The 26752-nt window shown below is 41.2% G+C and overlaps 1 protein-coding gene across 2 annotated transcripts; it reads left to right on the top strand.

Annotated features, from left to right (window-relative positions):
- The first annotated feature begins 302 nt into the window (after positions 1-302).
- Positions 303-26752, top strand: arid3a (AT-rich interaction domain 3A). 2 transcript variants are annotated; one of them, XM_088394339.1, is made up of 10 exons: positions 303-647; positions 8050-8198; positions 8303-8621; positions 8808-9087; positions 19258-19330; positions 20463-20646; positions 21195-21442; positions 21511-21801; positions 22210-22299; positions 22579-26752. In XM_088394339.1, exons 3-10 carry the CDS (start codon positions 8305-8307, stop codon positions 22719-22721), a joined length of 1626 nt encoding a protein of 541 aa, XP_088250465.1. In that variant the 5' UTR covers positions 303-647; positions 8050-8198; positions 8303-8304; the 3' UTR covers positions 22722-26752. The 2 variants fall into 2 exon arrangements, with proteins under 2 accessions (XP_088250465.1, XP_088250464.1); XM_088394338.1 differs by having other exon boundaries at positions 8050-8621.

Below are 26752 nucleotides of genomic sequence, written 5' to 3'. Positions count from 1 at the left end.
TACAGTAGTTGTGGTTACTTTGCATCATATTGAGGGATAATGTTTTGCTTTCTAGTCCAAACACATGTGAAAATCAATTGATTTTTTTTAAGCCATGTCACTTTTATCGATTTCTAAAGACGATCCTTTCCTTTTATTCGAATGTATCTTTTTAATGAATCGGAGTGTCACGATTACATGGAGGTGGAGCACCGGCGCATTGAGCAGCCCCCCCGCCCCCTGCTCCGAGGGGGTGGGGGTGATGACTGAGGGGTTGGCCCCTGCTGATTCAGAGGTTAGGAATTTGCATTTGATTGCTGTTTGTCAACCAATGGCCTGAGTGTGCAGGCCAGAGACTATTCCCCACGCCTCCGTGTGTCGTGTCGACGTGTGTGCATGTGTGCATGTGTGTGTCCACGATCTGGGCTTTCACATCGACACCCAATCTCTGAAAACACAATTACACGCCAAAGCTGAAGGTCGCGGTAGATACCATGCAGTCACATGCAACGAGTTTACTTGTAAGAGATAAACACAGGAGCCGTCGCTCTTCGTTTTGTTTGTGGGGCGTTTTTTGCCCCCTGTGTGTCATTTAGGGGAGTCAGGGAAAATCAGGAATGCTTCTTCCGGTCCCAAAGAGTCGAAAAAACCAGCGGAAGTCCTAAGTGGTAAGTTTTAATATTCTTTTTACCCTCCATGTTAAACATCAACGGAGTGTTGTGTGATTCTATCTCTTGCTTGTGACTCTGTTTTGCTCGCTGAATGTATATTTTTCATCGATACGTTATCAGACGTCCTGATCGATAATCGATCACCCGGGTGGCGGATGAAGCCAGTGCCATATGTCACTTCTCCAGTAAGATTTCCACCTACGCCGAATGTCGCACTATTTTATGCCCTGAAAATGTAGATTTTAACATGTTTAGACGTTTGTCTAACACGATCCGTCGCTGCATTCGTATTTCCTAAGACTATGGCTTTAAATGGATCAATTCATGTCATCTGTCCATGTTGTTTACGCTGGGTAAAGATGGTTAAGCATTAACACCTAACATTTCCGATCCGCCTTTCCGATTTACTTCACGTCAAAATTGTCCTGTCAGTGTACAAGCACAGCTCGCCTCCAACAATTTGAACAATCCGATTATTAACAGTATTATCTGGGTAAGCTAAAGGCTAGATAACGGTCGGATAAACATAGTGTTCGTTGCAACGGAGGTAAACCGACTAATGAATGTGTTTCCACGTTCACCTCTGTTAAATGCACTAAATTGACAATTGCTGACTTTTAGAAACGTCATGTGCCATAAAATTGTGTCACCTCAATCACAACACATTTTCAACTTGGGAAAATGCAATGAAAGTCCAGTTTTTAGTTTATATTCCTTCTTAATGTGCAGAAATTGACTTATTTTCTGCACCTAATTATTTCATATAGGTCTGGCTCTTGATATAAATGTACTCGAATGAATAGCACTGATGTCATTCTGCCTGCATATTAATCACATTTTTATTATTAAAACACCATCCAGCAAAATGTGCACAACTCTGCTAAAGTCCCCCATAACTGTACTAGTTTTGTAAAGTTTGAATAGTGGTGAAAAGTCAGTTCTACCTCATAGGGTGAGATTAATGACAAGTCCAACAAATCAGAATAAAAAAAAAGATGCCTTTAGTGCACGAGTGGGGGTGTAACTTGCTTGTTCGATGTTACAGGATGTCTGAGGCCCGGAAAAGTCCAAATGCATTCTTGTGGTGGATGCCACTGGGCAGTCCTCCCATTGTTTACTTGCCGTAAAAGTTGGACAAAACAACCGGGATTCAATCCAAATGTCAGCTGCAATCAAACGGAATGATGCTGACTCTAAAAAGCTCATATCTACATAACAATTGAGGAAAAAGATTTTTTAACCCCTCTTAAGATCGTTGCAGAAAAATTCTATAAAACGTTGACCTGTGTTTCGTGTTGGCCGACTGAAGATGACTTTGAAACATTTTAAAAGCAAGCCACGTGTGATACTTGCAAGTATTTGGTTTGTGAGCAGTGTGTCACTTTCTCACAGTGTGTATGTTGTGGGGGGGTGCACAGGAAGCGGGTCTTGTCTTTGTCTCTGCCCTTAAAAGTATAAAAGTCTTCTTGTCTGATATACTTGTAAATGACCAGCAGCACTTGCCAAGCCCCTTGTAAACGTTTAATACGTTCTCCGACCCCCTCATGTTATCTCGTGACGGTATACAACACAATATATGAAATTGAAAATGACCAATTTGCATCTTTGGGGGCCTAGATGTTGTAATCGTTTGCTAACTGCTTTCCATTTTGTCTATTTCATTTGACAGGAACACCATTGTGACATTTCCTAGATGTGATGTAACTTGAAATTTTAACATACCAGACATGTGCCGCTGGTGGTGAAAACGGGGGGCTTTCCACCACTGTCACTATTAAACAAATGCACACACACACACACACACACACACACACACACACACACACACACACACACACACACGCTGCAAAGCTTAAATAGCCCCCACCCAGTGGTGTCCAATCACCTTAGAGGCTTGCCACTCTAATCTGGTCCAATCTAGCATATGCTGTGTTCTTATTGGCGCCACTCGTTAAATCTAACAGGTCCAACTTGCTGTTCGAAAGCTAGTTTGACATCGAGAATTCTTTTAATAGTTAACAACGGACTGGTTGGTTTTATTACATCGCATTAAGTAAAAGCTGGTATTATCCTGTGCAAATCTTATGATGCAAAGAGGGGAGGGGGGGTGCTTGAGATGATTGCTGCTGTATCGGGGGGGGTGCACAAAGAAAGTGTTATTTCTGATGAGTTGTATATCTGCACACTCTTGTTTGAGTTGCTTATTTCCCTGGAGCGCATTCATATATTGTCTTCCTCCTTAACATAGAAACGGCTCCCCGTGGCCTCTTTTATCCTAAGCACCCGTTTGGATGGCCCCTGCATTTAATCCGAATGAATCGTACGTCCCTCGCACTTTGCCAACAGTATGGCGGCCATGACAGATCTGTAATCTCAACTGGAGGCTGTTTGAGAAAGCAGCATGTGTAATATGCAAACATGTTGCGAGTGGCACATTTTGGCCTCTCGACCGCTCGGCGTCTGTGAATAAATGACTGAAAGACATGTGCCGACTAGACAAACTGGTCCGACACCTGTTTGCTCTCTTATTATCAAAGTCTTATCCTTTTTCGAGCCCGGTGCAGACTGTTATGTTGTCACGGCATTCAAATATTCCTTCAAGGTTTGTTAAGGGTGTGGGCCAAATCTCGCTGAAATGTTCCACTAATTACCCGTCTGCATGTGTCTTGAGCTGGATTTTATTTCCGTGAATGTTGGCTGCATGCAGGCTTTGTTTCTTTTGGCGCCTTGAAGAAGACAGAAGCAGCTTGGCAACATTTCAGTTGCTCTTGTGCCAAAAGCTACTTTTCTGAAGGGCCTGCTCGGCAGGCACGTGGAGCTTTAACTGTGTTATCATGCCAAGAAGCACAAGTTACTTCACTTCTTGGGCTGGAGCCACAAGGGAATCCCTGACCGTGACGCAGGCGAAGGAAGGGCTTTGCAGTTCTGGGATGCCCCGTACTTTTGCCAGGGAACAGTCGGAGGGTTTGTTTTCAGTCCATTTGTGACACCAGGCGGAACGTTACTTGTCTGCCTGCGTATTAACATGCAAAAAAAAATAGTGCTGATGTATGGTGCATGCTCACAAGCACAAAACCAGTTTTTAAATCCGTCATTTGTTGCCGTGGTTAATTAATTTTTTGCAACAATCAATCATATGATGTGCAGTGTATCCATTTACATACGTGTACTTTTGTATGAGCAGCTAACTGCAACAACTGGTTTGATTCATACGTCCCATTTGTCTCTGCGTGCAAAAAAAAAAAAACAGCAGGGGTAACGAGGCCCATGATCCTCGGTAAGCCATTTGGTTCTGGATGTCTCCATGACAGTTGTCAACATAAATCTCTATGTAAGTATGTGCCTTTCTGCAAACAAAAGGCCGGACAGTACAAAGAAAAAAAAAAACCAGTCGCCATATAAACCCAACAAGTTCATCCAGTTGGGGATGTTCATGGCATTCCAAATGAAGTTTGGACACACACTCATCATGGCGTCTAGAGTTACCAAAAGCAGTGCGAGCTACGACATGTCGCCTGCATTCTCAATCTCTTTTAATGGCAGCGGCCGTTTTTAAACACGAGAGGAATTTACCTGCTTCTCGTACGATTTACAAAGAAATGTCAAGAAATATGACTCGCATATTAAGAGCCCTAGTTGAATTGAATCTAACAATGCATTTAATAATATTGTTTGGAATTGCCACATGGGTTATTTTATGTTGACAATTAATGAAGAAAAGTGCTCGACGTGATCTGGTCTCCCTCCAAATCATCTGACAGATTTCTGTTTGCTCTGGTGGTGCTAGAGAATGAAAGCCATGGTAGGTTCTCAACAAGGCGCGGTCAATATCTAACAGTGCAGCAGTCAACAGAAACGGCGGAAGATTTCAGCTGAATCAGCAGAACATTTTGTTTCTCTTTTATCTGATGACACTCCTTTTATTTAATGCAATGTTCTTGCCTCGGGAGCTGATTACAGTGTTTACCTCCTCCTGTATTGTAAATATTACCGACATGGACGTCATTATTATCAGTGCTGACATTTTGGCGGTTGCAGTATATTTTTAATTAATTTTTTTTATTACTGTAAATAAAGGCTTACTGTTTGTTCCTGCATTATTTAGCGGAGTCGTTTGCGTTGATGTCCGGTGTAGCCTTCCTTCCCCGAAATGGATCACAGGATTATTTTTGCTGTATGCCCATTTAATTTATAGAATAGCTGAGGCTAATCAGATTTGGCTCACTGTGTTGCCGTGGCTCATTGGAAGAGGTCAGTGGAAAGTGCGTGACCAGCCCGGGCGACACTTCCTCAATGATCTTGTTGTTGGTGCAGCCCAGCTCAATGGAGCCTGTGTTATTGGCGTACGAGGTAATACTGCAAAGAATGTGAGTGAGTGGGTGATGCATAATCAAAACCAGCACCACGGACTGATTTCATGCGCCCATGTTGTTTTTGTCAGTGTAAGAGAGGATCATTAGTTGCCTCTTTGTATGCTGGTTTCACACAAATACGACACGCTGCGTTGAACCGATTAGTCAACCACGACGTTTGGAACTTGAATTGACTAATGGCTTGTCAGGTGTTCACATCTTCTTGTTAGAGACATTTTTCTTGATGTGACTTCAGCCAAAGGGCGGAGTTCAAACCTGTTACAATAAACAAAATACGCCTTGTGTATACAACCTCCCAGTTATTTGCATTCTGTTTTATTATCAAAAAAGGTATAGCCCTCCCCCACCCATTTTAATTTTGTAATGATGACACACCGGTCAGAAAAAATGCATTGTATGTATATTTTGAAACGATTTGCAGATTGGCAAGCGATTTTCACTTTTGATATGAACATAGGCATATCATATATGCATGCATGTGAGGCGGTGCAGGTCTTTTTTTATCTAGTTGGAGTTGGACCCTAAGTGCAACTTCTTATCACCCTGTGCTGTTTGCTTAGACCTTGCAATCTACTACCCGAATGTGGGTTTGAAAAAAAAAAAAAGAGGATTAACCCATTAGCGCTCATAGTTTCAACTTCTTTATCCAGGCGACTCCTCCTTAACCCCATGTCGGACTCTACCACTGTTAGTCAACATCACTTGAGCCCATTAAGGTATTTGTGAGGATATTGTTTATTTATATTTATTTATTTAAGTTGGTGTAGTTATTTTTATTTCTTTATTTTCCTTTATTGTCCTTTATTCATTTAATTTTATTTTTATTTCTTTATTTAAATCTATGGTCGTATGACAAATTTGCTTATTGCAAAGGCTGCGATTTGACTGATGAGTGGAGGGTGCAGTTTTCTGTCTCACAAGACCTCAAGGCAAATATCTAAAATTCTTTTTTTTTTGCTTCAAAAAGGTTGAAAAAAATGTGTGCATGCCACTTGAGCAGCAGTGACCAATCTTAACACATCCTCCAGTCAGGTTGTTAGAAAACGCCAGCCCATCCCTCTGCAGTCACATATTAAGAGGCGGACAGATTTGGTGCCGTCCAAACAAAAATGAAAACATCTCAACACCGGAAATGATATGATGTCATTTTCATCCAAATATCGCCTATTCTGATAAGCGTCCATTTAGGGAAGCGTACGTGGTGACGCAATGTCATTTGCACCATAGCATGTCGGAAATCATGAAGGATGGATGAACCGTGAGACAAAAACAAAGCCACCACTTCTGCTTCCTCCTGCGCAGGAAGAACCAACCAGCTTTAGTTGAGTCACTTCTGTCTTTTCAAATGACTTGGAGGACACATGAGCAGATGCTATGTTGGGGGAGGTGGGGGTCAGCACAATCTCTATTTTCAAGTTGCATTCAAACTTCTCCGTGCACAATATGTCTTTGTGCAATTCAGTGGTGTTTGCGCTTCCGCCTTTTTTCCAAAGCGTCAATTGGGTCGAGGCAAATGTCGGTGCAGTCAGCGGACCATGTGTCAACTGCAGGCATTCGGGGTTCATTCAAGCTGTAAGAATGCACTGAATCAATATTGAATATCTATAGCCTGGCTGCCAGGCTGCCAGGCTGCATCTGCTCCGTCAGTTGTCACTTCCTTCGCCTTGGAAGTGTCTTATTTCCTTCAATGACATTTCGCAAGTCGTGCTGGGCGAGGCTTTATGTTTCAATCAAAGTGGCGTCGCTACTTGACGGGATATCTGAAACTGATCACGTATGGGTAATTCATGTCGATGATAACAGGTCCTTCCTGGATTTAATTACCCATCATTAACCTTTCTTCATCGTCAACTAATCCAGAAAGACTGTCCGACAAAATCTAAATGTGAATATAAGCATATAAAAAGCAAAACTATACATTGCAAGTGTTTTTTTTGAACCTGCTCGATTGGATCTGTAATTTGCTGAAATTAGATTTACGTAGAAAGTGCCCGGTATGTATGTCGTGACGGATGACAATGAAATGCAAATGACAAGCAGCCATAAACAGGAATAACCGGTGTCGCAAAGTTCGACTTATCTCTCACTTTTCGCCATGTGATTATATGAATGACATTTGCATCGTTGTCACGGAACTTAATCTTTAAAAAACATTCTTAAACTAATCAAATTTAAGATTAGACGAATATATTAATATTGGAATTTTTGATAGGTAGGGTCTGTGTGTTGCGTAATATACAGTGTGTCCAAAAGAAAAAAGAAATCCAACAATCGTCAAGTTGTGTTTGGTTTATTTATGATAATTTCAAACACAGAGCAGCCTCTTCCTTTAAAGTGTCACTTTGTGGGCCGAATTCACACCTCGTGTGTGAAAGCCGAGGATTGTGTTGTATCTCGAAAGCTGTTTTCACTCTCTTAGTCATTGTCACTAAGTCTCGTTTTTTTTTTTTTTTTTTATAATTCAGTGTGACTGACAGATAACCGCTGTGTGAACTTCTTCATAAGCAGAATGGAAAAAATGGTGTGTCAATTAAATCAAGGATGATTATCGACAACAGTCTCTTATTGACACACGGAAGAGGTTTGTTGAGAACTTTGCATAAATCAGCAGCTATGGCAAGACGCCATGTTTTGTGACATTGCTGAGTGTCACTGCTTGGCTGAGATTGGGATCTTGGGTTGGAGCCAAGCAGGCAAACAGAATAACTGTTGTCTGTCAGTGCTCACTTCCTTTTGGATGTTTTGGATCTGTCGTTTTTTGTGTGCAGAGAACATAAAGTCTGTGAGTGCATTATATTTTATTTGTTGTATTTTTTTTTATTTTGTATATTGCCAATTTACAAGGTATAACGAAGAAAATAATTGTGCATTTATTCTGTTTTATTTATAATTAATACATTAATGGCAATAATAAAAGAATAGTACAGATTGCTGCAGAATGAAGGAATGTATAACTTTGAAAGGTGTGTGAATTTACCCAAAGTACTAATGTCAGCAATCTGATGCCATTTTTCTCTGTCTCCCAGGTTTTTGTAGCTGGTCATCAAGGTGTCTTATCTACCTGTGCTTCGACATCCATCTTGGTCTATCATCAAGACAAAAGTCTCCGTGGAAAGAATAGAATCCGTTTCTCCTCAAAGACAAATCATTTGTCATCAAGTGACAATTGCTTTCTGTGAGCAGAAAGGCCAAGCATCATCTCCAGACCAACTCCCAATCGGTGCTCCCTCGGTGGGGGAGGGAGGCAAGGCAGTTAAACACTGTGCCTGTTCCCCACAGAGATGAAGCTGCAGGCCGTCATGGAGAACCTGCACAGGCAGCAAAGGGCCAAGCTCTTGATGGAGCAGCAACTTCAGCAGCAAGCCGCCGTGCAGCACGCTCACGCCAGGCCAGGCGGAGGGGCGGCGGACGATTCTCGAATCAGCCCGGCCCCTGAAGCCGAGCAGGCCCAGTTGGTGGCCTTGGCGGCCATGCGAGCGGCGGCGGCCGGCTTACAGAGGGTGTCGGAGCGCAGCAGCGGGAGTGAGGAGGAAGACGACGACAATGATGGAGAGGAACAATACAAAGATATGATGGGGTCGGATGAGGAGGAGCAAATGTAAGAATGAAATCACTTGTTTGTACCTCAATTCAACTTTTCCCATTGAAATGAATTGAAATGCTATTAATTCGTTCCAGACACACCCCAAAAATAATTGTTATATCAGAGCTGAATCCTTCCATCTCCCAAAACATCACATTTCAGGAAAGCAACCATTTTTATGAATTTGCTTCCTCCTCGCAGCAAACAAAAGTGGGACGAGGAGGACTTTGAAGGCGAGATGGAAGAAGACTTTGATGACGACCTCGCGGAAGAAGGTCTGCCCACAGGCCACAACGCGGTGGTGCCCGGCAAAGGTATCCTCCTGCTGCCCCACCGCCAGCTCCACCCTCACTCCCAGCTGCTGAAGGCTCGGCCCAGTGGTGACCAAGAGCCCCGCATCGCCATCTTGCCTCCCCACACCGCACACGGCCATCTCGGCCAAGACCACGGGGAGTGGACCTACGAGGAACAGTTCAGACAGGTAGGATTGCGTTCCCTGATCTGCGTGCAAAAAATTAGGGAATCTTTTTAAGCCCCTCAGTTTTCTCAATCTGAGCCATGATTATGATTTCATTTTCACCCCAGTATTTTCTCTTTTACTGCAAATGAATATAGGCTCCAAATATCTGCTAATAATCGGCATTGGCCCCACAAAAAAACCAAAAACATATCTGTCGAGATTCACAGCCACTCCCAAACAGGTGTTGATATAACTTAAATCCATTTTTGGGTGGGACACCTGACAATATGATGAAATATTTCCATCTCATTGTGTTAGATCAATACGCCACCACTCATGTCAACTGAATTTAAGCACAGTCGAAAGACAACAAGTGCTCATTTTGGAAAATGTTCATGATGGAATTTTCCATTCCATATAGACACAGATAGACATTTGTATTGATTTACTTATGCGGTTATTTATTAATTTGAAACGTGTCGTAGCCCTTGACCACTATTTTTCCATGTCCTTTACAAAACGTATACATCTCACTTCCGTACTGACACGTCAACTAAATTGACGCATCCAGCCTAAAATCATAAAACATACTTTGACAGAAACTCACGTTTCTGACAACTCTTTTAGTCCACTGAGCTATATTTTGAATGTGTACTTAGTGTGGTTGCGGCACGCGATTGAACATATCGACGCCAACGTACACGTGCTTTTCTTTTAACCCTAACCGCACTATCTGTAATTTGGAGCATACCCTATGTCTTGTGATTATAGCGTAGGCGGCGGCGTAACCTCTGTAAGACCTACCGCGCTTGGCTCGCCACTCCCTCTAACTCGATGTGATGAATTAATGTCAGTTGGCAGTTTCTGTACAATATGTTTTTTTTTTTTTTATTATCATAGCGTGTCAGTCAGCGGTTCAACTGTGCATCGAGACAGCCGGCATCTTGACTGACGAGATAGTGTTGATTTTAAAACTCCACCGTCACATGGCTCTGCCTGGAGAAACAAACAATGGCTCGATTAGATTTTTATAAGATCTTAAAAAGTCGCTTTATTGCTTTAACGCACAGACTTTTGCAATCGTGGGAGTAAAGCATTGCTGTCAGACCGGAGTGGGTCAGCCCTGTGATTATTGCTAACTGCAGATGTGACTAGTGATAATACGGTGGTGTGAATGTGCCATGTCTGTGTGAGTAAAGTTCAAATAAGCTACCTGTGATAGTGGACGCATTTTTTTTTTCCCCATGATAATTCTAACCTCTGTCGTTTGGGCTGTGATTTAGGGAAGCCTGTGTTTTGCGGTTTCTTCTAATCATGCCAAGTGAGGTCTATAGTTAAATGTGCAGGCAAATGTTTGTGGAATCCATTTTGGTTGTTAGTAGTCAATGCAAATTTATTGCCTTTTATACTCGGAGAATATTTTTCAGCAGGTGTACATTTGCTCAGGCCCAATTGTGTTGACCCACATTGTTGCCCACATGTAATGTCATAGTACACACATGACACAATGGAAACTATGAAAGCTTGTATAAAAACATTTATTTTATTATTATTTATATATATTATAATATTTATATATATATACATATATTATTATGAAATATTATTATTTATTTATTTGAGTCATATTGGTTATGAAAAAAAGCACTGTACTGCACCAGTTCATGATTTAATGTTTAGGTCGAGCACTTAGGTGGGGGGGGCACTGGGTGGAGAGGAAAGAGTTAAAGCTGTTTAGTTTATTTTTGGGCTGGTGGGTGGAGGCTGCTGGAATGTGCCTGAGGCAGGGTGATAATGTGGCCATTGGAACCTCAAATCCTCGGCAGAAAACTTATGTTGCTCTATCAGTCCACAGCAGTTGGGAGCGCTTCCAAAGCAAACCGTCTTCCCTTTAAAGTATTGGAACAAGCCGTTTGGCACACATGATGGCAACTGACAAGGGAAAAGAAAAAGGCTGACAAACTGCACCAAGAACGGGACCATTTACTTTATAGTCATGAGATAGGATTGGACTTTAATGAAAAGATTATAATAAATCCAGCAATAAGTCCTATCAAATTGAAAAATAAAGGCACGTGTTGTTGTTGGCCGTTTATGGATTGCATGAGGGCTAGCAGCGGTAATTGTGGTAAAAGTAACAACCAGATACTTCCCATAAAAAAAAATTCTGGCTCTAATGTGCAAAGCCAGGATTTTCTCAAATCATCATTTTTGGGAATTGAATGAGTTATGAAAATATTTCATGATAAATAATAGTCATTTGTGAAATATTAATATGATTAATACTTTAAAAACCTAACCCTTCTCCAGTTCCAGGCACTATTTTTGTTTTGACAGCATGAGGGCCTGTCATTAGCAGAGGTCACCCTCAGTGCTGCCTCAGCCGAAATATGCGTGCGCAGCTTCAGAGTGGCGACCACCAATGGCACTCTGATTTTTAGAAACATTTTTTTTGCAATAGATTCCCTATTTTAATGTGCATTCTCACAGCTTTCACAATGACTACAAACAGAAAGGCTGAGTGTGCAAATACGCGGTCAGTGTTGCCAAATTTGTGACGCGCTAACCCTCAAGCAGCAACGATTTAAAAAAAAAAAAATGCTTGTGATTTTTATTGGATGAGTGAAATCTTTTGCATATTATTTTGCAGCCGAAGGAAGGGCAATCTGAGTCAATGGTGCTAAACATTGCCAAAGACAGATGTTATCTTTTGCAGAAGCAGTGACTTATTGACATGATGGAAACTTTTGACCCAAGGTTTGTTCTTCAAAGATTTCGCTGAAGTCGTCTTTCCCTCTCCCGTATAATTCTATAGTAAGGGGAAAAAAAGAATGTGAGCGAGCGAGAAGGCCTTCGGGTTTGCTCTTTGAGCCAAGCGGTTTTATGGTTTGATTGTTCTGTCATTCTCTCAAGAAAAAAAAAAATCAATGCTTATTTAAATAAATAAAAAAATACTTTGTTGGGTATCAGGAGAAATAAAGCCAATTCCATAAGGAAAAAAAAATAAGCACAAATATTTGTAACTATTCTCGTTTGCTTTTTCCTTTAACCGAAGGAAGAAGAAAAAAATCAATAGAAACTGGAATTCAGTTTTTTGTTTGCCGTTTATTTGAAAGCCCTAACGGGCAGCCCTGATCTACAAAAAAAACGGGTCCTTGACCCGTTATGTGTCATCGGGTTGAGGACCAACAGATCTATAACGGTAAATAATAGCGTGCAACACGTGTGCAACACATGAACACACCATCGAATTTGGATCGATATGTAGCCTCATCCACGTTTATTGCTCAAGTTTGTCCTTCTTTTTCGAGGTAATCTTTGCGACTCAAATGAGTTGAATCGTTTTTCCCTTCATTTTGGGTTCACTTGATTTTGTATCAACTTCAGCCCTGCACGAAAACAAAAAAAAAATGGTTCATGCCCCCTTAATAAGCGGTATTCTCATCAGGTCCAAAAGGTTCAGAGGCCAGGCGGCGCCTTTGAAGTTAGTCTGTGTGGGCCTTAAACACCAGCAGCAGGGCAGATGGAGCCCAGATGGACAGTAAAGAAGGGATGTCTTTAAAAATTCATGGCACTCACCATGATCAGGGTGAGTGGAGGGCATTTGGCATTAAACATTAAATTGCTCAAACACACACACACATTGTGAAAAGGGGGGATGGGGTTGACCGGCCCGACAGGAAGTAGAGTTTGAATGAGAGCCAAGTGGGAGCGACACTTATTGGGATTGCCTGTCGGCTTTTTTGCTGATACAGCTGTCCGAGAAGTGTTTGTTGGCCTGAAGTTTGCTCGGAATCCTTTCGTTCTCTCTTGTATATCGTTATTTATATAATTATATTTATAATTATAATATTATATATAATATATATTTATGTTATCATTTATATCTCTTTATTTATTTATTATTTATATCATTATATTTATAATTTTATGTAAATATATAATTCATTGGATCATGTTATTCATGTATCTCATACAAATGTAGACATTGTCATTGTAATTTGTAATTATTAGACACACAATTGGAGAATTAAAGCTGTAACCCTCGGATAATTGCTAAATGATTTAACTCTAATCGTTGAGCAGTGGTATGGATTTAACAAAAGGAAAACAAGGTTTAATGGCTATTGTTTGTGTGCTGAAAAACAAAAGGCTGCAAAACAAAGGCAGCACGGGAGGCCTTGTGACAGTATTCCTGTTCAAGGAGGGAGGGGGGGGGGGGGGTGAAGAAAAAGAAGCTGGCTTAGGAGCAACAAAACGACAGCCAGTTGGCGTCGAGCTTTGAAGCCACGCCAAGTAGTGTGTGTAATCCAAGGTCGTTTGACGTGCGCTTATTTGAACCGCGTGCAGTGTTGTGATGTTCATGTCAAGAACTGTGCAAACAACTAATATGACAAGGAAAGGGAGGATAGAAACAAAGATTAGGTCAAGTTAGTCCACCTCCTTAGTGGCTGTCATTTTTTTGTTTTGATATTCAATTTAAATAATTGCAATTCCCATCCCTGACAGGAAAAGAGGAATTTCTCGAGCAATAGCAAGACTCCCCCCATTGTTTTTCCCACCACATTGTGTGAGATGTATATTTTCTCACCAAACAAGAGTGCTCGCTTGCCTTCTCGCCTTGTGTCATAATACAAGGCTGGAAGTCGCGTGAATGCACCGAGCCGACGTACAAACAACTTGCATGGTTTCATACAATGACCCAGATAAAGGCATTCATTTGAACTAAAGTGTTGGAATAGAAATATTGCCTTCAGATGTCCCTGAAAAGGTGGCGTGTATTGAAAGCATTAAGTCTTGAAAGAATCAATTAAGTGCTGGGTCAGACATTGAAATTCTTGGCCAAGTGTTTTCAAGGTCGGAACGCTTCTTTTGTGCAAAATGTCACCGGACTTGAGAGCAGAAAATAGACAGCGTGTCTTCAATATTGTTGCACAATGAAAAGCCCTAAAAGGATGAAACTTTTCATTGTCGCAAAGGAACCCATTAGGTGTTGGGTCCATAATTGTCAAGGCAAGGTGTTGGCACTACACACACGTGTGTGCACAGACTCACACGTTTGCTTTTCTTTCACAACATACTCATGTTTTCCTCGATATGATGTATAAAATTGAAACAAATGTAATTAATGATCAAATATGTCACAAAAAATAATCAAATTAAAAAAAGTATTTAATAATAAGCATTAAATAAACCCACCATTTAAAAAAAAAAATCAAATATGATATTTAGATTTATTTTTTAATGGAATTTATTTTTCATAAAATATCGTACATCCTGTTTTAGTTTGTTTTTGTGCACAAGCACGTGTAGGACAAATTGCGGGGTTGCTTTTGGGGGAAATTACAGAGCCCCCTCCCTCCCGCCTATTGATTAGTGGTGGGCTTGGCGATATGGCCACAACATTTTCATCTTTGATGAGCTCCATAGATACAAGGCCTCCATGCGGGCTGGGTGGGCCAGATATGGTTTAAAGGCTTGGGCTGTCAACCATTAAACTCGGCGCACTGCTCATCTATCACTCTGAGTGACAGTGTAACCAAAACCTCCGTTTTTCAGCCCTCCTGTCTTCGATTAAATATCTCCCCGAATGTCTTCATCTCTTTCTCGTCGGTGCCCTTTGACAGACATTCCCGCCGTCTGCTTTGCATTGCTTGCCTGGGAATAAATAACTTCATCAAAGAAGTGGAAATTAATGATTATATATTACGTACACATTGGCTTGAAAGATCCACACGGATAGTTGACGACTAGATTATACCGAAGAGTTGCGGTTCTTGCGCTCGGCCTTGCCCGAGTTTTGGCCTCCGTGATTGGGATGCACGTCGTCAGCGGTTGGAAAAGATTGTCCACAGATACAAAACGTCTGGTTCTCGCGGCCTGGGAAAGCTGGTTTCTATTTATTTCTGATTCTTATCCAAATCTACAAACCTGAACGGTAGTGCGGCGGCGGAATGTAAGCACGTCACGCAGCCGTCTCGATTTTTACAAACCGGGCTCCATCTTATCCGTCTTTGACAGAGCTTGTTTGTGTTCGGCCGGTGCCTCGGTTCCTCGCACTCAGTCGATGCGCTTGAATTTATGAGGTCAGCTGGTCACTGCGGATTATGATGCGTTTGATCCCGCCTGTCAATAACACAATGTTGAATGCCACTGCAGTAAAACAGATCTATTGTGGCTGTTAATTGTGTTCCCGAAGTGGGGGGAGGCTTGGAGAAGAGTGGACATGGATGGATTCATTATTGATGTCACCCTATGGAGACACGTATGAAATGCTGCCATTGGTTTGCATTTTCCATCTGAGGTCAATTACAGAAACAGCAGCTGTTTTTGTACCAACCTTATTTCATTTTTTTATTTTTTTTATATCTTTATTAGAAAGAAAATTACCGTTGTCATGCAATTTTAACGAAAAACTACATTAGGATTTATACTTTCTTCAAAATGTTTTTTAGGGGGGATTTTATGTATCAAAAGTACTAGTGGTATCGGTACTTGGTATCGGTATCGGTGACGAAAATGTTAAAATTCCCGTGCGACAAATACATACTAAATACAAACGCGGCAGGCTTTTTAGAATGTTCTATAAGCACTTTAGTAACACAAATACAATTGAATGAGTGTATTTCTTATAAGTCAGGCTCTCATAATAAGTCTTTCAGTGCTGCTGCCTTGTTCTTACTGAACTCAGTAATATTTAACAATCAAGTTTTAGTCTTCCTCATAACTTGAGCCTTGACTAAAGACTTAAGCCTACTGTGCTGTATGTTTTTTGGATCAAAGAATATTCCTACATCTTTTTGGGGCGCTTCCATAAAATGGCTGTTGCCTGATACAATGCACTGTTTGAAAATGGCTGATCATGTGTCCACGGGCTGTATCAACTCGCCGACCTGGACCCCTTTTAGTAAGCATTCCCCCTCCCCCGCTTTTATGAGTCACTTAGTTTACTTATTGCGCTTGTCTTTTTCCACAATCCATTCCTTCTTCATTCCAGAGAAGCATGGCTTCCTGTTAAATCGCGGCTAAAACAACCGTCACACTTCTTCTCATGTGGGATGTAAACGCATGAACACGCTTTGATTAGCAAATGGAGTAACAGGTTCTGCGTCAACATTTTTTTTTTTTACACAATATCTGGTTTCTGTTGCGCAACAAGCAAAGTATAGACGTTGTTTATGCGTATGCAAATCACATCGGCTGTGTGGGTTGGTTACCAGCAATTACGCAACTTAATCACTCGAGTCATTGCAAGAGCGTTCGTTGACTTAATGTCCTGAAGGCAATGATGCGTTACTACGACTTTAGTCAGCGTTTAGTCATATCCTACTATGAGTGTAAAACATCAACCACCTGTGTAACATTTTTTTTTTTTTTTTAGTTGACAATTTTTATAAGAAGGGGAAAACATCAGTTAGCCTACTCAAAAGAAATAATGAGTAGAGTGCAGTGACTCATTTAAAGCATTTTAGTTTGTCAGATGTTTATTTTGACTTGAATAAAGTCAAAAGTGCTCTAACATGTTCGGGTGGGTTTTATTGTCACCAAGTTCCATCTTGTACTTTGGTGGTTATCATCATGTAAAGTTGCAAGTCTCTGATTTTTTTTTTTTTTAAGAAAAGATTACACATTAAAACGAAGTCACCCACCCCTGATGGAGAGTCGATACTCCACTCTCCTCTGGATTTTGGTTTTGTGTTGCAAGGCCCTTATTATGTGCTATGTGACACTTGTGTGCCGCTGGCTTACTAGCATCCATTTGCATTAACAGTGGAGCAACCCCTCCCCCTTGCACTGAAATAAATCCCCTCCCTCCTCAAACAGTATTGCTTTCCGCCAGCAACAGGCTGTGCCGTACATAGTTATACTAATTTATTTTTCATCATGAACCCACTTTGATTTGTCTCCTTATAATTTATCAACTGAAGGGCCAGTTGCTGACCTATGCGTTTTTTTATTACAATTCTTTCAGGGCCGATTCCAAGCAATACCAGTTGACCCAGTTTGTGGTTTTTCGAGTTTCACCTTGTTTATCTGAATAGCAGAGCTTTAATCCAGGAGGGGGGCCCCCAACCAACCCCTGCTCACACATTACAAACATGAAAACCATACAGTAAGCCTACACCGACCCCACCCAGCTCTGCCTGCTGAGGTATTTATGTGAGTGGAGGTGGGGGCAATTGAGCTATGATGTATATTAAAAAAAAAAGAAAAGATATATTCTAACAGCAGTGCACATGGAAAACTAAACGAGAAGCAGACAAAGAGGAAGTAAAAGAGGCCGTCGATAAAGAGACCAGTAGAACTAGACGATTAAACAGTCAGGCGGGCAGTTTAATGACTATTTTAGTGTTGAGGAAAAAGTAAAAAGTTGGGTGTGACGTTGCTCTTACAGGTTGAACAGGATCCTAACGGCTGATATTTGGTCAAACAGGTCCCATTTGGGTTGATTTATTTTTTTCCGTCTTGTGGAATTCTGTTCTAACCGAAGCATCGTCGATAACAAATATGATCCATCTTCAAGTAAAATGCATTCAGTTATGTCAAGCTATTTTCACTCAATTTTATCTGCTATCTAAAATAATTTTCCAAATTTTTTTCCTAATTTAATCAAGAACATTTGATCAGAATATCCATTTATATCTACAAATGTCATTACTCGGCCATAAGGCCACTGGCCCATTATAAGTCACTGCTTTTCAATTAGGAGCATCATCAGCGTCCAAAAATGTCACAATTATGAAATGAATGCCATCAGGCGTTCTATAATCAAGGTGTGTCAAAACCACATCCACATTCTTAATAAATTACAACACTGCTCCTGCTGTCCTATTTACAGTACATAGACACAATAGTGAAGCCTTAGCACATCCAAAGATAAACAATCCAATTCATATTCAATCATTTGTGTGTATCAGTTGTTCATGTAAATTTACTTATTGCGTTTTTTTTTTTTTTGTTTGTGTTCCTCTAGCAGTGCACGAAAGACGCACGACATACTTTCCCATCAATATGTACTCAAGAGAGTCACAGTCGAACCAGTAGCCGCTTGGGAAATATTTGTTTGTGTGATAAAGACAGGAAAGGATGTAGAGCAAATAAAGAATAGTTCTGAAGGGGGGGCAAGGAGGTCATTTCCAAGATTTATGGTGCGGCACTTCACAAAATGCATGCATCCTGTAATTAAAACTCCCCCCTTGTCTCCAGCAGCCCTGTACATTAGCAGGAATCCCCCCCACCATCTCATTTAGGTCCATTCAATCCAGCACCCCCCCCCTGCATAAATGCACACACACACACACACACACGCAAGATAATAAGATCTGATGGCAGCTTGAAGTCTCTAATGAGGGCTGAATGCTCCAATGAGGGGCAGTCTGTTACTGGTTAGAGGCCACTTGTGTCACACCCCTACACAAGTTCAGCTGTAGGAGCTTTTCATTTCCTCTCAGTGGCCAGCGCAAAACACGTAACTCCATGTACGCTGCCATCGGTTCGGTTGTGTCGTTTTCTTGCTGTCACTGACACGTTTGGTTTTAATTAACGGCTAACTTTGCAGGTCAGGAGATTAAAAATAAATTAAGTGCAGACTGGAGTTGGTATTGACATAATGGTCTTGTTAAATTATATATTTTATTTTATATTATATTATATTATATATCATTTCTATTTCAGAGTATGTTGTAGGCCGTTTGCTTTAAAAAAAAAAAAAGATTCATTGATCAGCAGAATAGTTACTAAAAGATTAATTTTCTATCAGTTGGGAAATCAATAGTCATTTCAGCTGTGGGCCCTAATGGGGAGTTGTGTCATGCATGTCCAGAGGTTAATGTCATCCTGTGGCGTTTGTTCTCAGATGCAATGTAAGGGTCAATCGGAGGCTCCCGTCCGTCCCCCTTCGTGGTGCCATATAAATTTTATGATCAATCCCAGTTACAAAGCCAAACTGGAGCAGAAAAACAACGAGAAGCTTTGTACTTCCCCGAATGAGCACCTGACTTTTACTGCAAACTTTCACTGAACTTTCCGGCACTTCATTGTCTCTCTTTGTATGAATGAATGCAGACTGGGCTGTTTTTCATATTAGAAAACTTGCTAGAATCAAATTTTTTTGTTTAGTCTGCTCCCTATCTTTTCGAGTCGTATTTTATAAATACAAAAAGCTCATCTACGTGTTCCTTCTTTCCACAGCTGTATGAACTGGATGGAGACCCAAAGAGGAAAGAGTTTCTGGATGACCTCTTCAGCTTCATGCAGAAAAGAGGTAAGGTCAATGTAACTTCAAAAGCACACACATTTAAATTGAAATATTATATAACACTTCAAGTGAAACAAATATTGAAATAAAACTTTAAAATGTCATATGCATTTTATATGCAACGATATTTTTTTTGTATAATAATCAAAACCATTTGACCAGTCTTGTGATTTTATAAAGGTCTATATTATATTTTTCATACATTCTGATTTTCTCAATTAAACACTGAAAATTGGTTTTTGTTGGATCAATCCGCAAAATCCAATGCTGTGAAATGAATGAATCTGATTGATTGAAATATTTACCAAAATTATTTACAGTAGTAGAGTGAAATTATCTCTTTTTTCCATCTTAAAGGTCAACCATACTCGATGAATTGCGATTAAGGGCAAACTTGATAAATTTGCTTAACCACTGTTGTTACCACAATTTGTGGCACAGTAGATTCTTATCTCAACACATACTGTGACAACAACACATGATCTCTTCACATCGTGTGCAGTGTGCAGTGGCAGATTCGGACTCGCGCTTTTTTATAGTGGCATAGAGAGAGAGTGATAACGAACGAACGAACGAGCGAAGGGTTGATCCAGCTCGCTCATCTTTCCCTCAGATGGGTGGGGTCAGAGAGCATTGCTTGATGCTCATATAGCCTCGTTCCCAGGATGTGCTTGCAATAAAGGAATACATTGTATTGAAGCCCGAGAAGGGATCGCTTTACCTAGGGCACGGCATGCTCACACACACACTGAGGAATAAAAAAAATAAAAAAAAGGGTGCAAACCATTGTTTTATACCGGTTTGGCATCCGAAATGCTAAAGGCTTCGATATGTATCAATGTCATGCTGGAACTTTGTTAGTGTGACAAGTTTGTGATTCATGACTGACATAGATCATGAGTAAAGTAAAGATGGAATACAAAAAGATGTATGTGTTTACAATGACGCAAACATCTGCAAGTTGTGAGACACACACATGCTGGGTGGGTCTCCTGAGCCTGATCTGAGAATCTGAGTGCGCCCTCTACAGGTCATTACCGAGTCCCATCGATTTTATTAATTGATGTTTTGATAGCCAATCTGGAATTTGCATACTTTAATTTGTGTTGATGTAAGCTGCCTGCCTGTCTTGTTTCAGGAACCCCTGTGAATCGTATCCCCATCATGGCCAAGCAGGTCCTGGATCTGTACATGCTCTACAGGCTGGTGACTGAGAAGGGGGGCCTGGTGGAGGTCATCAACAAGAAGCTGTGGAGGGAAATCACCAAAGGACTCAATCTGCCTACCTCAATCACCAGTGCAGCCTTCACGCTTCGCACGCAGTCAGTAATCATACGAACGCCTCGTCGTTTTTCCTCCAATTGTTTACGTTGCGAAGGAAAACGATTCTAGCTCTGCCAGTTGGCCTGGTGCTTTTCTGTGACATGGACGAGTCTTGGCGTTTTGCCAAAAGCAGCTTCTGAATGAGGCTGCTTTGTTTTACGTTACTGTTGCTCTAGATTTCGCTAAACAGCTGAAAGGTGCATGTGCAAAAGAGCAAAAAAAAAACCTCAAGCTTGTAAGGGTGCAAAGTGCAAACTGTGGATTGCACTATTGTGTGCCTTGGAGGGTGACCACTAGATAGATAGATAGATATTTTTTGTGTACGTGTGGAGAAGCTTCACCTGTTTTAAATGCACTGAAAGAATGAGGAATTGAAACCGCACTTGTGGCTCAACTGAGGGATCGTTTTACCTTCGACCTAACCATTTTTTGGGGCTTCATTTGAATATCAGTTGGAACACACTTGAGAATAAAACCGGCTTAAAAAGAAATCAAGTAGCTACCTCATGTTGCTCATTTGTTGAAATGAATTTGTGGTGTCCACCAGATACATGAAGTACCTGTACCCATACGAATGTGACAAGAGGGGTCTGAGCAACCCCAACGAACTCCAGGCCGCCATCGACAGCAATCGACGGGAAGGCAGACGACAGAGCTTCGGCGGCTCCCTCTTCACCTACTCCCCCAACGGGACACCCACCATGCTATCTTCGCCAAAGCTCTCCACGCCCACCATGGCTTTGACTGTAGGCACCAACGGGGCCTCGCTCGCCCCCATCCAGAAGATCAAGAAAGGTACTTTGACGTTAATCAGAATCTCCCGATACATGCTCTGATATGCGTTTTTCCTCCCTGCTGCGCAGAAGAAGAAGGTGGACAGCTTTTCCACGGAGTTGGCGTGCCTCGCATGCCAGTGGGAGCCCTGGCGGGCCACTCGGTGGCGGCCGTGCAGGCGGCGGCGGCCCAGGCGGCCATGGCGGCTCAGGTTGTGGCTTTGGAACAGCTGAGGGACAAATTGGAAGCCGGAGAGCCGCCTGAGAAGAAAATGGCACTGCCAGCGGAGGAGCACCATCGACTGCTGCAGAGAGCGCTGCAACACAATTTGATGGCCATGACAGCCCAGATACCGATGAACATCCGCATCAACCAACAAGGTACTGAAAAAGTACCACCTTTTCTTTTGGCGCTTACTCTTTGGTTGGTTTCAGTTGGTATCTCGTGTCTAATGTCAAAACATATGCTTGACGTGTTACCACAAACCTCAACACCTGTTGGTGTGATAGATAGTGGACCTTTATGTTGACTTGTTTAGCGTACATAACATGCAGGCTAACTTGCAACCACGCGTTTCAGGGGAGGTGCTAGCAAAACTGTTGGTTTCATGTTTCCAGATGTATAGATTTAGATGTTTGGAAAAACTTCAAATGTGGAGATGCACAAACACAGGAAACAGAGTCGCGTCATTGATTCAGCTGGCTGACTTTTGCTTTTGACAAAGATGTGTTAATATTGATCTGAGTGCATTGATTTTGCTAATCCAACTTTGGTTGTTGGTGTTTCAGATGGCAGGCAGGAGTCTGCTATGAACCTTACAAGCAACGGCACAAACAGCATAAGCATGTCGGTGGAGCTCAACGGAGTCATGTACACTGGTGAGTTGCTGCATCTCCAAGTTTTGACTTTACAACTGTATGTTTAGGTTAAGAGTAGGGTTAGATTTAGGTACAAATTTGGGTTATGACACCACAACTGATCTCGATTGTAAACCAAGGAGCCACTATAATTACATAGGGTGGGGCGAGCTTTTCTCCTAGCCTCTTTTTTTTTTTTAAGTCAAAGTAACCCTATTTTATTTATTAACACATTGATAGTATTTATTTTCAATATTGCAATTACTTTCTGTCGAATTGAGTCGTGTCTTTGTTTTGCAGGTGTCCTTTTTGCTCAGGCAGCAGCTGGGTCAGCCCCGTCGGGGGGGCCCCATTCCGGCAAGCCTGTGGGCAGCCGTGTCTCTCCTCATCATCTGCAGCAGCAGACCACACCTACCTCAACCTCCAGCAATCCAGTGTCTTAACAAAAGCCTCAGCCTTTGCCCCCTTTTTTTTCATTTTTTTTTTTTCAAACCAAGCTACGTAAAGCCAAAAATGAAAAAAACAAACATATTTTCTAAATAATCGACGCCAAAAAAAGCATACGCAAAGACACAACGGAACACAATCACTTGAAATACACTCTCAGGTTCTGTCTTCATCTCTTTTGTTCTTCATAGCCACAAACTATCCCAACAGAGAGCCAGTATATGTCAAACACAAATGTATGTGCAACCTGTGAATTATTTATTTCTACATACATGTACAGATGATCGAAGAACAAAAGCAGGAAGGTGTAATGCACCGTTTACACTTACAAACACAGCTACTGACTGACAGTCACGTTTCATCCTCTCGGGGAGAGATTCTTTTTATTTGACCTTTGACCTATTGTTTTTATTGTTATTTTGCAACTTTTAGTGTTTTTATCATTTAGATCTTTATCAATACTATCACTGCAGGAAAAACATTTATATATTTAGAATTCTATGGAAAGAAAAAAATATCGTCTATTTTTAATCCGAAAAAAGCTTTAAAAAGGTATATGTCGTTTCTTCAGGGTGTGTAGCAACGCGACCTACTTCATGTATACATTATACCAGATACCTTAGCAGCCGTTGTAGAACTATTTATCTTATCTATATCTTTATTGATATATTTGGCGAGGTGAGAGCTCAACTGCTGAATTCATACGTGCATATTTGTATTTCCTCGTCACAGTTCCGTACTCGATCGGCGTTGAAGCTAATTTGGCTATCCTCGCTGAGTAAGATCAACTTTTATTGCATTCTTCAGAAAGATCAGTTTATCTGGAGTTACTTTTCTTAGTTTGCTTCTCTGGCAAAAAGCTCTAATGCATGCCTGTATTTGTGAGTAAAACCTGAAGGAAAACCGATTTGCTTTCAGGGATGTCTGTCCGCTTAATCCTTGTTGTGGTGAGGAAGCTCACTTGGATAATCGGAGGACCTGATGTAGTTAAACATATATCTGGCGCTTTCGTCGTTGTGTTTTTTTGTCTTATAGATGTCCGATACATATATTTTTTGGTGTGCATGACGTTGTGCTTCTCATCTAAGTGCTTCTTATAGATTCCAGGATCAGTCGTTGAACTTTTTGGCAGTAATCGTCAAAGCTCACCACACTTTGCCAAACGATCGGGTTTATAGGTTCTTTTTCCGAGGCCCGGAGCAGTACGAGGTGAGCAGTTGTCACTTTTTTTTACTGTTCCGGGCAAATATTAGCAGCTGCTGTCGCTTTGATCGGAGCCTGGCGTTTTTGCCTCGGGTCACCACCAGCTGCTATACAAACATGTCACACTGTGCGTGTATAATCTCGCACTTTTGCTATTTTTGAAGGCAAAATGGAATTTACACCGGAGTATTATGGACCTACTGAGGAGTGGAATAAAAGAATAGCGTTAATGTGAGGATAAGGTCATACGAGAACGATGTCTGCCAGCCCAACGGACATTTGACATCTATATCCGTCAATGGCAGTGAATGAGTTAATAAGACTAAAAAAAATGGAATTTGACTATTTTTCAGACTGTTACGTTTACGTACGTGCTTTTTCAATCAAATAACGCTTATGATAATCCAACTTTTTTCCTTTTGAGTGTTGCCATAATACTCCGTCATCAGAACCTAATAAGAAGGCTCTGCCCCTTTGCCACAAGTGGGCGCTGTCATTGCCAAACAGATGTGAGCAGAAAGCACAGCAGTAGGTCGTATATTGTCTTTTGGAGTGTCACAATTCATGAGGTACCACCTGCCACTTACAAGTATTTGAACCTGTCCCATCACCCCCAAGTTCTAAGTGTGAACTGGAAACACCACCAAGACTAAAGTAAAAAAAAAAACCGTGAGCCATTTGGAAACTACTGTTTATTTTCTTACCGGTACAAATTGCAGTTGGCTTTAGCTCATTCGCTGCCAACCCAGTTAATATCTTTGACATCTATAACCGTCAACGGCACTGAATGAGTTAAAATAATGTGATCAGCAGCTTTTCATATCTTGCGTGGCGGTCCCAGAATTTGATTCTCAGAGTAGGTTGTGTGAAGGTGAAGTAACAAAGACAGATAGTGCCTTCTAATAATAGTTGTGACATTTTTACAAAGCATTACTAAATATATGACAAGAAGTTTTTGGGGGGGGAATGCTTTTGGGTTTGTAGCAGATGTCAGAGATGCCGTGAAAGAGCTGACCATCAAACCAAGGCGTTCTAGCAACTGTTGGGGGGGTGCCAAAACCAAAATTCAATCAATCTTGAGCTAAAGAATCAACATTGCCCCCCCACCGACACTTTTGTCTCCCTGACCTTTTGACCCCAACATTCAAGCACCTGCCCCAACCCCTCCCAACGTCCCTCCTGTACGAATCTGCGTTTGTCCGACCAGCTTTGTAAGACATTTACACAGTTGCTGTCTTTTTCTCTCCCTCTCATTTAACTGCATCTCAATGTGAGTTTGCCGTATTTTTTTTTCTTTTTGTCTGTGACAATCAGGAGTTATTGTGACAACACTGTATACCTCCATACACTCTTGAATATCCTTTCAGCCACTGTTTTAACACCTTTCTACCTCAATGACTTCGACACGCTGGGAAGAAAAAAAAAAACAAAAAAAAACCTGGGTGATCATGATATTGATTTTGTTAGCCCTCCAACTAATGATTACAGACAATCAGATAACAGCTAATTGGGACTTTCTCTCTTGATTTGTTGCCATTGCCTTATGGAAAGGAAGGTGGTGGTACATAGGAGCTCGTGGAAAGGTTTTTGAAGTTGGACCCTCCAAGTGGCTGAGTATATTTACAGTGTTTCCTTTTTTTTGGATTCAAACACTGAAGAACCAAAGTGTGGCTCTCACATCTGTCATGATTGACACACTTCATTCGTGATTTTCCCGTAGCTCTTGGCAGGATCGTCCGTTTATAATTAGAACATTTCTGGGAAAAAAAAAGTCTTAACTCAGCAAAGAAATGTTATTTCTTTTTTTTTGTTCTTGTTTTGAATGCAGTTGACTTTGGAGTGAATGCAGTCTTTACTGCATCTACACTTTGGTGTAGATTGGACAGTTTCACTTTATCCATGTGCTCGCTGTGTATAAAAAAAAAAGAAAAATATCTTGGACTTGAAATATTGCTGCTGTCAATCCCTTCATGGACCATTCACCACCACTTTTATGGGTCTGAATGCTTCTGGAACATCACTGCCTCCGCCTAGGAGAAGGTGGTGTGCAGAGGATGATGACAAAGTAACAAGATGCCTTCTGCTGTGACAATTGTATGAATTAACATGTATTACTAAGATTCATGGAGTAGAATATTTCTGGCTTTTTAGGGCTATGAATTATATCATGTAAGTTTGTTTTTGCTATTTCTTTGCTTTTGTTTTTTCTCCATGCTGTTGCAAACCAGCGTACGGAGATGACATTTTAGAGCAGATTTATTACCTTAGTAATGATGATGGTGGTGATGATGATAATGTGACGATTTTTTGGGAAGCTTGTGTGCTCCTCGTGTCTTCAGCTAACTTCAGAAATTCAGGAAACAAGGCGTTGTGTCTTGTCTCTTAAAACTTCTCAGGAAAATCTACCTCTACCTCCAGTTGGATGCATTTATCCCAGTTGGGTGTCAAGTTCCATTTTAGTGGGTACACAGAGCGGGCAGATGTTACAGCCCGACTGACTTGTGCTGATGATGCAACAGCACAGATCCCACAGTTCAAAAGTACTGCTTTCTATCGTACCACTGTTAGCACCACAAGTAGTCTTCAGTATGTTCACTCGACGTGTGCTTATTCCTTCTTTATCTATACGTACATGATTTTAATAAATGGGATGTTTCCTAGTAACCTTGGTAACAGTGAAGTGGGAAGGCAATGCAACTTTTTTTTCCTCTCTCTATTTTGAATGGTGAAGAGTTATTCTTGCCTATTTACTCAATGTGTTTGTGTGAATACTTTAAATTTGAATCTGAAATTAATAAAATACCAACTTTCTTAAATGTCACAA

The sequence above is a fragment of the Syngnathus floridae genome, chromosome 13, assembly GCF_059516105.1.
Source record: "Syngnathus floridae isolate MCC-2025c chromosome 13, RoL_Sflo_1.0, whole genome shotgun sequence".
Taxonomy (NCBI): domain Eukaryota; kingdom Metazoa; phylum Chordata; class Actinopteri; order Syngnathiformes; family Syngnathidae; genus Syngnathus; species Syngnathus floridae.
The sequence above is the reverse complement of the archived record's forward strand: the minus strand, read 5'-3'. Positions and strand labels throughout refer to the sequence as shown.